This window comes from Microtus oregoni, unplaced genomic scaffold (genome assembly GCF_018167655.1).
Source record: "Microtus oregoni isolate MIOR12 unplaced genomic scaffold, Mior012 000028F_ref0000031, whole genome shotgun sequence".
Classification (NCBI taxonomy): Eukaryota; Metazoa; Chordata; class Mammalia; order Rodentia; family Cricetidae; genus Microtus; species Microtus oregoni.
This window is the reverse complement of record NW_024543087.1, coordinates 23,021,462-23,038,039: the sequence shown is the minus strand read 5'-3', so window position 1 is coordinate 23,038,039 and position 16,578 is coordinate 23,021,462. Positions and strand designations below refer to the sequence as shown.

The 16,578-nt window shown below is 36.9% G+C and overlaps 1 protein-coding gene across 3 annotated transcripts in view; it reads left to right on the top strand.

Annotated features, from left to right (window-relative positions):
• Stag1 (stromal antigen 1) overlaps positions 1-16,578 on the top strand; it is a 324,334-nt gene that overhangs the window by 265,274 nt on the left and 42,482 nt on the right. For all 3 annotated transcript variants that reach the window (XM_041677069.1, XM_041677068.1, XM_041677070.1), the window contains one exon: positions 4,385-4,465. In XM_041677069.1, the coding sequence (XP_041533003.1) occupies positions 4,385-4,465 (81 nt within the window). The remainder of the gene's footprint in view (positions 1-4,384; positions 4,466-16,578) is intronic.

Here is a 16,578-nt window from a genome sequence, read left to right as displayed (position 1 = left end):
CTACTGTCCAATCAACGTTTCATTAAAAATAATACAAGTGACAGGATAAAAGACCATTGTCCCACAGCACAGGTTGGCCTCAAACTCAGAGATTTTATTCTTTGTCATATTTGTTAATTTTTTTCATGCATTAGATAGTGATAACTGACTTTATGTTGACTTACACATTTTAATATGCATGGAGATTTTCTTTTAGTTACCACTACAATCATAATATAAAAGTGTCACCATCACACAAAATTGCATCCTACTATCCCTTTTTCACCCACATACAGCTCCTGGGTACCGTAAGTCTATTTTCCATTACTATTAATTTTGTCATTTTGAAATTTTAAAATGTAGCCATACAGTATGGAATCCTTTAGGACATACATGTTTCCGTAAGCATGATGTCGCCAGTGAAAGTAAGGGCTCAGACATTAATCCAAATGGTTGTGTGACCCAATAGTTGCTTCATGTTTACTGCTGATTAATATTATACTGTTTGGATTCCTCATTATTTGTTCTATCCATTAACCATTTGAAAGATGTTTGAATTATTTCCAAGTTTTAACTGTCACAGTTAATGCAGTTATGAGGATTTGTGTGCAAATTTTTGTGAACATAGTTTTCATTTCTATAAAATAAATGTCAGTGAATACAATTTCTAGATCTTATAATGTGTTTCACCTTATTTTCTGCCTAGCTGTTTTCAGTGGCTGGCTACCTTATTGTCCTTAATGTATGGGAGATCCAGTGTTCTGCATCTTACCCACACTTGATCATGTTGGTAATCTGTACTTTGATATCCTTCATGGTATTCAATAGTGTTTCCCCTTAACATAGGATTTATTTTCCTAATGCTACTGATCTTAAACATTTTCTCCTCATCATGTTGCCAGCTATATTATTATTAATTCATATTCAAGAGTTCTTTTTAAAGATGTCACTGTTTTATAGAATTTTCAGAATTTTAAACATGCTCTGCAAATACAGATACTATAATGTGCATGAGTGTTGTACTTAATTATTTTTATTGCTGTTGTTCTGTATTCTTGTTTCATTTTGTTATGTACGAGTCAGGGTTTCTCTATGTAGCATTGACTGTCTTGGAAGTCACTCTGTAGACCAGACAAGCCTCAAACTCAGAGATGTACTTGCTTCTCCCTCCTGAGAGCTTGCATTAAAATCATGTGCCACCACCTCTCGATTTATTCTGTATTCTTGATTCAGGCTTCACTTCCTATGCAAATTAAATTTTTCTAAACTTAAGTAGTCCGGAAGCTTGTCCCCTTGTCCTCATTTTCATCACTAATAGTTTATTTTTAAGAGATGTTGTATCAAAACAAAATTGGGAAACTAGCCTATAACCCCAGTGTTTTGGGGGTATAGGCAGGAGGATCAAAAATTCAAGGTTTTCTATCCTTCGCTACATAGCAAAATGTAATTCATCCTGATCTATATGAGAACCTTTCTTTAAAAACAAAATAAAAAACCTATCATAATGTGTAGGTAGCTGAGTAATTCTCACTTACTCGATTTGCTAATGAGAAATTTAAAAGCCATAATTACCATTATGAAATTAAAAAAATGCTTTATTAACAGTTTTTTCCTTTAGTTGTTTTTGTTTTTTCCCGAAACAGGGTTTCTCTGTATAACTTTGGCTGTACCAGAAGTCACTCTAGTAGACCAGGCTGTCCTTGAACTCACAGAGACCCGCCTGCCTCTGCCTCCCAAGTGCTGGGATTAAAGGCATGCACAACCATTGCCCAGTCAAAATTCCAATTTTTTTAAACAGTTTTAATACAGGGAGTATCTGTCACTCCAGCACTGTAGAATACATTTAAGGTGTAGTCTGTCATAGCTCCCAGTCATTCAGAGAGCAGCATTTCTGGGCTTCCGTATATGTCAAGTATATGGTTAAGAGAAGATACTGAAGGCATTCCTGCTTAATTTACCCAAAAATGTTTGTTGCAAACATTTGCAACAAACCAAAAAAAAAAAACCAAAAAAAAAAAAAAAGAATTTATGTTTGTGTGGATTCAGATAAATGATATAAACAAAGCAATTCGTGAACATTACTTATTTTTATATCTCCATTTTCTACTTTTTTTTTGGAATTTTTCGAGACAGGGTTTCTCCGTAGCTTTTGGTTCCTGTCCTGGAACTAGCTCTTGTAGACCAGGCTGGCCTCGAACTCATAGAGATCCGCCTGCCTCTGCCTCCCGAGTGCTGGGATTAAAGGCGTGCGCCACCACCGCCTGGGTCCATTTTCTACTATTTGCTATTGATTTGAATATCTGGTTATAATAATTTAGCAGTACATCTTTTTTCAAATTAAAGAGTTTAATTTGCTTGCTTAATCAAACCCTGGGCTTTGTGTACTCAGCTAGCTCTGTAGCACTAAGTAAGCAGCATGGTATCTTACCTCAAGGAAATTATGTCAGTCTTTTCCTTCCACAAACCTCGCAAGTGTACTTGGTAATAATTAAGTTGGAATTAACTCAGAAGTTTCTCAGTACTACCAGGTATTCTATCAGTGAGCATGCATATACCAAATGCTTTTATGCACTAATGCTTTTATATTGACATTATTTTAGGAATCGTTTTTCTGCATTTTAACATAAATCAACTTTTCTTTAAGTAAAGCCATGGCATGGTCTCTTTAGTGATTTCATCAAAAGCAGCAACACTTGTTCCTCTTAATTTTTTTTTTTTTGTTTTTTTTTTTTGGTTTTTCGAGACAGGGTTTCTCTGTGGCTTTGGAGCCTGTCCTGGAACTAGCTCTGTAGACCAGGCTGGTCTCAAACTCACAACAGAGATCCGCCTGCCTCTGCCTCCCGAGTGCTGGGATTAAAGGCGTGCACCACCATCGCCCGGCTCCTCTTAATTCTTATAAGTTATTTTGAGTTTCCATGTAGGCTTATGATGATACCCTTTGCTTATGTAATCTGAAACCTAGTACTGTAAAATTAGCAGAACTACATTTATTCAGTTAGTTTCTCCAACCTTCTACTTGATTTTTCTTTGAACTTATTATCTACATGTAATTTGTTTTATGGTACTAAAGTTTATTGTGTGTCAATACCAACACCAGCTAAATTTAATAGGTAAAATATTGGAATAGTATTATACACATAATTACAATAAAGGTAAACTATGTGCTTAAACTAAAATGTAATAAAAAAAACCTGTTTATTGTTGGCAGTGTAACTCAAATGTGTAAGAGCCTGTGTTTAAGGCTCAAATGGGGTGTGAGTCTGCCCCAATGGAACTTTATATATATAATGATTTTTTTGATTAATTTTACTTCCTTGAATTTTATCACCTCAAGACCAAAGACTTGAACAAAATATTTCATGAAATGGGGGAATTCAGATACTGATATAAAAAGAAAAGGTGGGGGCAGCTTAAGTAGAATTAGGCATCGATTGGTTGCTTTATTAGTTGTTTGGTTGGATTGGTAGGTAACAAACAGCCTCACTATGTAGTTCAATTGGCTTAGAACTTGCTATGCCATGCAGCTTGTTCTGGAACCCCTACATGCTAGATACAGACATGGACCACTATGCCTGAGCATCCTTAGTAACTTTTAAAAGTGTTAAGCGGTTCTGAACACTAAAATATCTGAAAAACATGTACATAGTGTACCAAAAGATATATATGAGATAGCTAATACCAATTATTCATAGTGACTTAAAATTCAACATATAAAAGTGTATCAGTAGCAGAATAATTGGGGGTATATTCTAAATACTTTGCAGTACTAAAATTTAATAATTTATAGGTACAGCAGATATAAATTCTAACATGAATGGAAATGAAAAAATCAAAGTAATACATACTACATTATTTTGTTTATATATTGCTCATAGCAAGTCATAGTAAATTTTGAGGATGCAGAGTAAATAATGAAAATATAGCTGTTATCATGGGTCACTGTTAATTTTAGAAGAAGAAAGAAATGATGCTGGCATGGACACTAACAATGTTCTTTCATGACATAAAGTGGTATCTATTATAGGTATTTTTGCTTTACTTTGGTTCATTGATTATAATGTTTTGTTTATGAAATTTTGATATGAGTATATCTTGCTTTAAAATAAGATAATTAAATTTGGATAAAATAGTTTCATCAATTTCTTTTAACAGCAAAATATTCAAGGCAGCACGTTATTGCCTAAAGCGGCATTATCTCTCTGCCTTTATATTCTCAAATTTTGTTTTTTCTTTATTTTCTGAGTTGTTGGTTTATGATTTTTAACCAAACCTAATGCTATAAAAATTTAGATTTAAAACTTTATTATGAAACGAAACCTATAAGTATTATTTACCTAGTACTGTGCAAACAAATTGTCTCTTATTTAAATTTTTTCATTAAAATTTTGATTTTCATTTGATACAGATAGTCGTACAAGCACTGCAGTGTTCCCATTACTCGATTCTTTGGCAGCTGGTGAAAATTACTGACGGTTCCCCTTCCAAAGTAAGTAAGAACTTCTGTAGACAGAAGGTTTTATGCAAATAACCATACTAAGCTCATTTAATATCTTAGAAGTTACATAAATTTTTATATTTGTAAAATGATAGTTTAATGTTAATCAGTTTTATGGATGTGTGTTAGTCTTCTGCTAGTAGATGCAAATCATATTCTTACATGTGTACACATATTTAAATAATACACATAATGAAAATATTTCTAAGAAACAACAGCACTATTTCTTTTCTATTTAAAAGGAGACAGAATGGTGCTAGAAACCAAATGTCTTTCAGGCAAAATAATGTGAGAAAAAGGGGAACAGTGATTCTGACAATAAGCAGTTTTTGATTTTGGAACAGTGTACTCGACATAAGCTCAAAATAACTTAATAATCCTGGATCCCTAATCATGTGAATCTTAATAGAAAACACGGGATAGAAAATTAAGTACAACAATACTCTATTTTAATAGTGAACCTTGACTTTTTTAAAAGAAAATAAAATACTAAAGTCCTTTCATATTGATGGTCACTTCTAATCCAAGGTCTTAAGTCTAATATCTCTCCAATAAACTCAACATTCTGAAGAGATAGCTCTGATTCAATGATAGATAGAAATATAAAGGACACCAGCTGCATTCATACTGAGATATAAAAACAACAACCCCTCCCCCCAAAAAAAACAAAAAACCTATCTTAAAATTTGACCTTTGTTAAAGAGAAGAATGTCTCTATTGTACTTAGAACCATGAACTAGTTTTCACAAAGAATCCTATTTCAGTGGAAAAGTCATGTTCAGGTTTTAAGAGTTCTGTGGTGATTTTCCCAGACACATAACAGTCAAATCTCAATCTTCTAAAAACACATGGCTTAAAGAATTTTTTAGCAAATACAATTTTAGAACAAAAAGAAAAAAACTAAATCTGTATGACATAAGATTTTCAAATGAAGGAAATTTGAACATATAAATGAAAGACAAATGTTTAAAGAACCAAGTAAAAGTAGTAAGATGTACATATATCCTCATCATAAGATCTTAATAGTAGTTACCCTTAGGAAATAGAATTTATATGGGAACAGGCATAAGAGAAGATTTACACATACTTTTCGTAATGCTGTTTGAGTGATTGTTGTTATTTTACATAATTTTATCACACACAAAAAATAAGTTGGAGGTTGGAGAGATGCTTCAGTAGTTAAGAGCACTTGCTGCTTTTCAGAGGGCTTGAGTTTGTTTCCCATCACACATGTCATACACATCACAATCATATATAATTCCAGCTCCAGGAGATCCCTGGAAATATTTGGCAGTGCCCTCTATACACACACACACACACACACACACACACACACACACACCCCTACATATAATTCTTTTTTTTTTAAATTGTTTTTCAACTGTTAGAACAAAAGCATTGTAGCTCTCCATAGTTATCTCTGATTTCAGTTTGTCTTACATCATGTAATTGTTGAAATGATCTGAATCCTTGAAAAATGTTTAAATTGTCCAGTGTTGTGTTTGCTATTCTAACATGTTGTTGTCAAGTATACTGTTAGAACTCTAAAGAGACTTATGTCTTTTAATTAAATCTGTTCAATTTAGATGAAGCACAGAAGGAAGATTGTTGTTGTTGCTGTCTTATGATAAGTCACATGGGAATGAATGCTCTAATGAAATCTTCAAGGTTATCCTATACAGTAGGCCTTATCTAAATCCTGTTTTACATGGATAGAACCACTGTCACAGAGACTGAGCCTTTCCTAAAATCACAGACTTTGAGCATAATCCATTTTAATCTCAACCTAGTATTTTGTTACTACGCTTTACTATCTTTTTTTTTTTTTTTTTTTTTTTTTTTTTTTTTTTTTTTTTGGTTTTTCAAGACAGGGTTTCTCTGTGGTTTTTTGGAGCCTGTCCTGGAACTAGCTCTTGTAGACCAGGCTGGTCTTGAACTCACAGAGATCCGCCTGTCTCTGCCTCCCAAGTGCTGGGATTAAAGGTGTGTGCCACCACCGCCCAGCCCTACTCTTTACTATCTTATATTACGTTTTTACTATAACAATTATGTGGTTTTTATTTTCACAAAATTTTCCATGAACACATTAGTCAACTCCTCAAAGATCACAAAATGGCAGTTTGTTAGTTGATTACTTATAGACTAGAAATGCAATCAAAACAATCATATACATAAAATTCAAATAAATCAGAGTTTTTTATTTGTAATGTTAACTCAGCATTTTAGTGTTGTCATTTAGAAACCATCTCAATCCATTACATGAAGTATGTTTTTTGAAAAACGAATGCTATGATAGACTAGATTATTTGACTACTAGTAAGGAAACGGGTCAGCTGACCACTGTTTGTTTCCCTGGTCATTAATTGTTTACAGAAATTTATTTAAAATCTCTAAAAGTTCATTTTAAATAGTGAGTTCCTTTTATTCATTTTGACTTTAATATATTTCTTTGATTTATGCTCATTGTAAAAATCTGCCAGATATTACCAGCTGTGGATAACCATTGTAGATGTTTTAATATTTCTCTTTTAGTACTTTTAAAAATATTTTTTTAACCATGTTGGTGGGAGGCTGTTTGTTAGTTCGTTCCTGGCTGCCCTGACCCAAAATAGTCACACAGAAATAGTATTAATTAACAATACTGCTTGGCCAGTGACTTAAGCGAATTGCGAGCTAGCTCATATCTTTGGTTAACCCAGTTCTATTAATCTGTGTATGGCCATGAGGCTGTGGCTTACCAGCAAGGTTCCAGTGCGTCTATCTCTGGTGGAGACTACATGGCCTCTCCCTGACTCTCTCTGTATAGCTCTTTCAGCCTGTCTTTACTCTGTTAAGCCATTGGCCAAAAGCAGCTTCTTGATTAACCAATGGCAGTAAAGCATATTCACAGCATACTTTAATGTTTAAATAAAAAGGAAGCTTTTAACTTTAATATAGTAAAAATTACATATAACAAAACAGGTATCAACAAGAATTACAGTTACAATATTTATATCTATTTTATCTTTTATCATAACTAAGGAAAACTATAACTACAACTATCTATTCTTCAACTCCATCAAAGACCACAGAAGGATTTGATACTGCCTGAGTTAACAGGAAGTTCATTGTAAGCAACTCCCAAAACTCTAGAATTGACAGAGGCATATTACTGCCAGGACTGTCACCTAAAGGTCTTCTGTAACATTGTGGGCACCCATTTTCAGTCTACTGGCCCACAGTATCTGACAGACTTTCCCATGAAGCAGGAAATTTCAAAGACAGTTCCACCTGTATTGGCAGTTTGTCAGTAACATTCTTCTGTGTCCTGCAGAATGTTTGGCAGACTCTTGAACCTCAAAGGTCTGTTTTGCCTTCTTTAGGCAGCTTCAACAGTCATTTTTCTGTCGGTCCTGTAAGTACAGTCAAACAGTTCAAGGAAGAGCAATTTCTTGTCCAAATGGCTAACAAACTCTATAAGGAGCCTCTTCAAAGCCCATCTTCCTATGTCTCATTGTCGTAAAAATTCTTAAGCACTTGAAACATTGTAAATGCCATGTTCTGTAGTCTTTGAAAGGTTTGAAGAATACCTATCCAACTGAAATATATCTTTATATATCTAGAAAACCTAACTAACATGACTACAAGCTTGACTATTATGGATGGCTACCTATTCTTTTATGATGGCTATCTATTAACCTGTTTTTTTAATTATACATTACATTTTTTAATGAGCTGCGTAAACACAATACCTTAATCGAGAGCAGAAATACAGATACGCAGTATAACAAAATTGATATTAAATTTGTATCAATAAACCAACATCTATACCAATGCAAATCTCTATAGCATAGCCCCCTTTAAATGTAAACAAACATTTATAAACAATAATTTAGGGAATTTTGGCATAGTTCTCTCCAAACTGCTTCCTGCTTTTTGTGGAGCGACCTTTCACGGGGTCTTGGTCCATCAAACCACATTAATCTGGAAGTAATCCACAGGTTCTCATCCGCTGTGGAAACAAAAGAAGAATCTCTTTTCCAAAGCAACATATCCTTAGACCCAAAGTTTGAAGCTAAGATATCTTTAAAATATATCTGTTGGTTTAGTTTAGTAGCCCAAACAATGAAATGTCTCTCTGTACTTAGCTCCTTCACAGTCAAATAATTTAAAGAAAACACTTGGTATACATAATCCAGACTCTCTGTGTATATTCCATCTTTATGTGGCTTATTTGAAGTAATAGGGGCGGCGGCGGGGCTGCGTCCCCAACACCCCAGCCACCTGCCGGCTAGCTTATGCCCCGAAATAATTACACGGACACTGTATTCTTTTAATCACTGCTTGGCCCATTCTCTTCTAGGCTAATTCTCACATATTAATTTAGCCCATTTCTAATCATCTGTGTGTAGCACCCCAAGGTGCGCTTACCGGGAAGATTCTAGCCTATGTCCACCCTGGGTCGGATCTTCATCCTGGGAGCAGGGCATGGCGTCTCTCTCAGGCGTCTGCTCCTGAGAGCAGAGCTGTCGCAACTGAGCTCACTTCCTCTTCCTCCCAGCGTTCTGTTCTGTTTACTCCTCCCACCTATCCTCTAACCAATAAAATGGGCCAAGGCAGTTCCTTTATTAGCCAATGACCTTCCTCCATCACTTACTCTTTTTTTTTTACTGCTTTTAATCTATGACTGTCTGTACTCCATCTCTTTAAAGACTTTACCTTTTTTTGAGCCATTTTCTTCTTTTTTCACATGTCTATATTTTCTTTTTTTTTCTCCCAAGCCAATGTACATTTATCCAACACTGTGACACATTTAGAGGTCTTTTTGTTTTAATGAATCTGTCTTTATTGTGTGTCTGTAATTAATTCCTGACCAGAAGTACCTTTTTTTTTTTTTAATGCTAAGTGGATGTGGCTAGGACTAAGGCTGCTTTGCCTTTTGGCTCTGCCCAGTTCAACATGGCAGAGGCGTGCATACCACCACAGGTCTAAGTAGCACCATTAAGCAGTTTGTAACACGCTGCTCACAAAGCCCTTTTAAATGCTCAGTCTTCTGAAAGAACCAGATTTCCTGCTGGCAGCACGAACCAGGAAGCTAGCATTTCAAAACCCAGAGGTTGTTTTTTTCTTTGTTGGTTTGTTTTGTTTCGTTTTGTTTTGTTTGCTACTAATGCTGAATCATAAAGACCTCTCTTAAAGGAGCAAACAGAGCCCATTCGGGGGGGAAAAAAGTGGCTAAACTTTGTGTGTGTGTGTGTGTGTCTAGAATTCTAGCACGTTTTAATCTCATGGAGATGCCTAATTCTTTTCAATTAGTACTTTTTTAAATTATGAATTATTGCTGCAGGGCGTGGTAATACACACGTTTCTTCTCATCACTTGAGAGGCAGGTCTAGATAAATCTCAGAAAGAAAACTGGGGAGGAAAGAAAAAAATGTTACTAGTGTGCTGGGGAGATGGCTCAGTGGTTAAGAGAACTGGGTGTTCCAGTGAACCCATGTACAATTTTCCCACTTGACAGCTAATGTGAAAGCTAACAACTGTTGTCATTCCAGTCCTAGAGCATCTGACAGTCTCCTATGGTCTCTGCATGCACTCACACATGCTTCACACAGGCATAATGCAGGCAAAACACCATACACATAAAATAAACATAAGCAGATCTTAAAATGAAAGAGCAATATTGCAGAGGGCTGTGTTTGTAGTTCAGTTGCGTGAGTGTTTGCCTAGCTTGCATGAAGGCCTGAGTTCGATCAATAGAACCACATAAACAAGGTCTAATGATGCATTCCAGCTGTCAGTAGGAAAAAGCTGGACCACCAGGAGCTTAAGGTCATCTACACCCACATAGCAAGTTTGAGCTTTAGCCTGGGCTATGTGAAACCCTGTCCCAAGAAAAAAAGAAATGTTTCCAGGTATGGTAACAATTGTCTTTAGTGAAGCAGAAGCAGGAGGATCATAAGTTGAAAACTAGTCTGAACCAAAAAATTAGACACTTGTCTCAAAGTAACTTGATTTCTACTGTTTTCAAGCTTCTTTTAGGATAAAAATCAAAGAAATCAAGTCATCTTTAAAAGATGTTTATAGATGATGTTTATTCTTTCACAGTTTCATATATATATATGTATATATATATATATATATATATATATATAATTAATACTTTTTGACCAGAATCCATCCCTGTTGTTCTTTTCTTCTTCCCTCCTCCTCTTATGAAAACCCTCCTTCCCAAAAAGTTCTCACACTTTTGAGGGGTTTAGGGAGAATTATTGTTGCCGCTAGTACTGTTGTTTCTTTCGGCTTTGGTCTTCCTTTTTTGTAGCTCGTTGCATTCAGTTAGAGTTGCCTGCATGAGTGTGAGTAGAAACTTATTTATTTGAGCAATTGTAAGTTCAAAGTATCTGTCCCTCACCCCAGCAGCCATTTGTTAGCTATCACTCCTCAGAAGTTGGTGCCTTATGAGTCTCCCTCTCCTCTTTGGACAACAGAATATTTATGGGCCGAGTCTTGTGTACTCATCGCTTGTTGTTGCATGGAGAGGAGTTGCAAGGTAGTATCCAACATCAGGCCACACGTTGGATGCCAGTCTATTGTAGGGAGAGGGGCTGCTTGTTCATCCGGCCACCCGGCTAGCTTAGCCCTGAAATAATCACACAGAAACTTTATTAATTAAAACAATGCTTGGCCCATTAGCTCTATCTTCTTATTGGCAAACTCCTTTATTAATTTTACCCATTTCTATTAATCTGTATATCGCCACATGGAATTGGCTTACAGGCAAAGATTCAGCATGTCTGTGTCTGGCAGCTCCATGGCATCTCTCTGACTCTGTCCTTATTTCTCCCAGCATTCAATCAAGTCCTTCCCGCCTACTTAGGTTCTATCCTATCAGCAGGCCAAAGCAGTTTCTTTATTATTCATTAATGGTAATCACAGCACACAGAAGGGACTCCCACATCAGCTAGTTAGGGCTCATGAGGGCAACATCCATCATGTCCAGACTAGAACATTTTATGATACTTCTTTCTATATTCTGCCTCTTACTTTTTTTTGGGGGGGGGGGTTGGTTTTTTCTAGACAAGATTTCTCTGAGTAACACTTCTGCTTTCCTGAAACTTGCTTTGTAGACCAGGCTGGCCTCAATCTTACAGAGATCCTTTTGCCTCTGCCTCAGTGCTGGGGTTAAAGATGTGCACCACTATGGCTCTGGCTTTCTTACATTCTTTCTGTCCCCTCTTCCAAGATACTCCTTGGGCCTTCAAGGAATAATAAAACTGTCCCACCTAGGACTGAGCATCAAAAAGTCAATCTCAGCATGTTGGCCTGTTATGAATCTCTGGTGGCCTGTTATGAATCTCTGTATTAGCTGTCTCCCACTGCAAGGAGAAGCTTTTCTGACCAAAAAAGCACTCACTAACCTATGGATATATACACATAAATATTTAGATGAAAACCTGACACCTGAGCCATTTAACAAAAAATAGTAGTAGGTTCCCCCTGACACCAACAACCTCCCAGTTTTCAGTACCAAGTATTAATTCTTCATGTAGAATGGTCCTCATATCCGACCAGGTACTATGTGATGGTTATGCCACTGTTGTAGCAGCTCATATCACCTAGCAGGTTAGTATTGGAGCTTTCAGAGTTCACAGCTAGATAAGACCATTGATGACTTTTTTTCCCTTAGCAGCCTACAAAGTACCTTCTGATATTGTTACAGCTAGCCAGCAGAAAAGAAACTCTAGCTCAGTTACAGTTTGGTTTCTCTGTGTCCTACAACCAAAGTGTATTGTGTCTTCAGTAACAGGGTTTTCTCAACTAATAACAGTTATAGTAGGCTATACTGTTTTGGGGACCACCCTCACCAATCATAAGGCAGTATCCTACAAGTGGTATTGGGAACTATAGCTTCTGGAGGTATTATTATTTACCCCCTTTTAATTGTGCTTTTTAATTGGAATTCTTAGACTTGTGTATTTAACCTGGAGTGTCACTAGATGCAGGAAGTTAGGAAGTAGCCATGGTTTTGTGGGGAAGGGTGGTGGAGGAAAAGCTTTAGAGGAGGTGGGACAGTAGAACATATGCAATATGAAGCAGGGTGGGATGAAAGTTGAGAATGGGGTGGAATTGAGCAGTGGTGATGCACACCTTTAATCCCAGATAGGTTCCTGTATGGCTTTTTAAATACGTCTTCTGTTTCAGTTAGCATTCTCTCCCTACCCCTATATCTCTCCCGTCCCCACTAAATCTTTTTTGGGGAGTGAGGATCTGGAGACAGGGTTTCTTTGTGTAGTCTTGGCTGTTGTAGAACTCACTCTGTAAACTAAGCTGGCCTTGAACACACAGAGATCCACCTGCCTCTGCCTCCTAAGTTCCTGGCCTCTAGTGACACTCTAGGTTTAACATATAAGTCTGAGAATTCAAAGCCAGGATCCACATAGAAAAGAAAGTATGCAGTGTTTTTCTTTTTGAGTCTGAGTTATTTAGTATCATTTACATTCATTTTCTTACAAATCTCATAATTTCCTCTTCACAGCTGAATAAAATTCCACTGTGTACATGTATCACATTTTCATATCATTAATTGATAGACCTCCAACTCATCCCATTTCCTTGATATTGTGAATAGATGAGTGAAGACTGATGTTCAAGTGTCTCTGTAGTAGGAAGTAGAGTCCTTCTAAAATTACCTTGAATGTTAAATACAGGTGGGATAAATATAAAGGAGAAAATGGGGTAGAGATTTTGGATATAAAAACTGCCTGATTGTTGACTCTTGTCTGAACTATGAAGTTTCTCCTTCTGCTGGGCGGTCCTCTCCTGTGAGTGGTCCCATTCTCTCTTCTGCCTTGTTTTTGGATGATCAAATTACCACTACAGTGTTTCCCAGGTGGAGTCTCTGATCTGATCACACCTGTAGGATTCCCCTCTCCACCCTAGTGCCGCTGCTAGCCTGGCTTTTCTGAAGTTCTTGCCTGAAAGCTGAATGAATGTTCTGATGTAACTTTAGTTCCATTGGATGTTCAGCTTCCTGAACACTGTTTAGATCTGTTTCAAAGTTTCTTTTCCACAGCATCTCAGTGTTCTTTTTGTCAGATTCTAGCATACAGGCACCTAGTACTTGGTCTGATAACTCTGTAGGACAGCAGAAATCTTTTTAAATGGCATTTTGCCTGTCCTGTTGGATGTTAAGTGCTGACTATCCAGTGCTACGGTGAATAGGTTTTCCCTGGTCCTGCCTTGGTTGCTGCTCTCCTTGGTTGGTGCAGCCCTTCTACAAGTTGTTTAAAGTACCCATTGCTTTTCTCTTGGCTGTATTCAGCCTTTACCTGCTTATTTTCCAGAGACTACAATCTCACAAGAATATTTTAAGGTTTATTTTTATTTTATGTGTATGAATGAATGTTTTGCCTACTGTGTTTGTGAAGGAGCCCCAGGCCCCATGGAACTGGATTTACAGATGGTTATGAGCTAGCTTACTATGCGAGTGCTGAGAGCCAAACCCAGGTACTCTACAAGAGCAATAAATGCTCCTAACCCCTTAACCTTCTCTCCATACCCTCAAGAATATTTTTAGGGGGCTGGAGAGATGGCTCAGAGGTTAAGAGCATTGCCTGCTCTTCCAAAGGTCCTGAGTTCAATTCCCAGCAACCACATGGTGGCTCAGAACCATCTGTGATGAGGTCTGGTGCCCTCTTCTGGCCTTCACGCATATGCACAGACAGAATATTGTATACATAATAAATCAATAAATATTTTTTTAAAAAAAGAATATTTTTAATAAATGCATAGTAGTCTGTTTTATAGCTACTAAGAATTTGTTGCCTGAAGGCATAAGTCATAAACAATGCCACACCAGTTTGGAATTATGATTAATAGGGTGGTATTTATTTAAAGGGGAAAAAACTTACAGATCACCATCAGCCCTCTGCGCAACCAGGAAGGGAGTCTAGTTACCGGCGGAGCAGGAAGTGAAGAGAGAGACGAGAGGGAAGTGGCCGCTTTTTTAAAGAGAGAGAGACCACGCTCCAATGGGCTGGTATCTCAGCAGCTATAGGCTGGAGGAACGGGAGGACCTCCCGCAACACCTCCCCCTTTTGTTTAAATAAGAGGGTTCTAAACCTACTATGAAATTATATACAATAAGTACAAATATCCTATTCTAACTTGTTTAGGTCTTGTATAATAAATAACTAGGCCAAGTCATGAGAGAAAGCAACTACATTTATATAGTCTTCAACCCCATCAAAGATCTGAGAAGGGAGCATGCATATATATATGCATATATTTGTCTAAAAATATGCAATATATTTGTCTAAAAACAGTAGCTCACAATTACAAATCTATTATCCCATCATCCCTCTTTTTTTTTTCAAAATGATCCCTGAGCTTATACAATTCCTCCCCCAACCCTCAATCGTATACTAATTATAATCAACCCCTAAATGATGTCCCTAAACCCAAGGGCAAACTTTACTGGGAGAGGGGATGTCGTCCTCTAGAATTACTTCCAGCTGTCATGGGGGCGACGTTCTTTCTGGGGGATCCTGTGAAAGTAAAATGATGGTTAAATTTCAAGATCAATGTCTTTTAAAATTGCAAATAGTCTCTGAGTATTTTGTGCAGGTCTGGCCAAAATGTTATATAAGATGTGCACCATTTCAGCTAACCAAGTTGGAACTGTCTTGTGCAGCTGGTACCCAAAGCAGGTCTTGTAGTAGTGCTATCAGTATCATGACGTCATATCAACCAGGTGGAGTTGTTGTTATGGGGCCCCATCTTCTTCCTGGAAACTTCAAATGTCACTTCAGGAAAAACTCATTGTTCATTGTGAAAAACTTAAACATTAATCATATAGACATATATGTATATATTCACTGAAAGGCATGATAGATATAGTCAATGAAAAGTATGATAGATATGAAGAAAAGCAAAGATGTTTTCTAAACTCATATTCCTTTCTGTCCCATATCATGGCTTTTGACATGAGACAGAAACTCCAGAAACTCTGGGTTTTTCTCTTACTAACAGGCTTGGAATTGGAGAGGGACTGAGCCAGAGTCCAACTTCAAAACCAGCTTTATAAATTTAGAAATATGGTTTACTATTACTTACACAACCCTTTCAGTTTTCTTGATATTTCCTATTGGGCAGGTATTTTTCCATCTGTCAGGATCCAAACATCCAGGGTCCCTTGAATTTTTCAAAGATGAGTGTTTTCCTGTGGAGATAGGAACAGAACCCTGCCCCCATTCTATATGTTTTTCTTACCACCTGTATGAATATCATCATTGTGGATGAGTTGTCATTTCTCCTTTCCAAGAGGTTTCTCCTCTTCAAATCGAAACTTTATTAATTTTGATGGTATCCACAATTTTTCTTCTCCTGTGGAAACAAGAGCAAAACCCCTTCCCCAACGTAGCACATCTCCTGGCTTCCACTGAGAGGTCAGCACATCTTTGAAATAAATCGGTTGATTTAGTTCAGCAGACTTTTCCATTATCCAATATCTCTCTGCTGCTGTCGTTCCTTTCTCATTAGCGTTAAGAAAATTCAAGGTTAATAAAGCATTATGTAATCTATTTCTGGGGGTATTTTCGGTCCCTTTCTGTTTGTTCAACATATCCTTTATAGTACGATTTGATCTTTCTATAACTGCCTGACCTGTAGGATTATTTGGTATACCTGTAATGTGTTTTATATTATAATAATCAAAAAAGCATTTCATTTTCTTAGATACATATGCTGGACCATTATCTGTCTTTATTTGTGCAGGTATACCCATGATGGCCATAACTTCCAATAGATGTGTGATTACTGAATCAGCCTTTTCTGAGCTCAGGGCAGTAGCCCATTGAAAACCTGAATACGTGTCTATGGTGTGGTGTCATATTTTAATTTACCAAATTCCATAAAGTGGAACACATCCTTCTGCCAGATTTCATTTCTCTTAGTGCCCTTTGGGTTACTCCCTGCAGGCAACGGTGTTTGATTATAGAAAGAACAAGTAGGACATGTCTTTATAATGTCCTTAGCTTGTTGCCAAGTAATGGAAAATTCTTTCTTTAGGCCTTTACTATTGACATGATGCTTCTTATGAAATTCTGAGGCCTGAAACACAC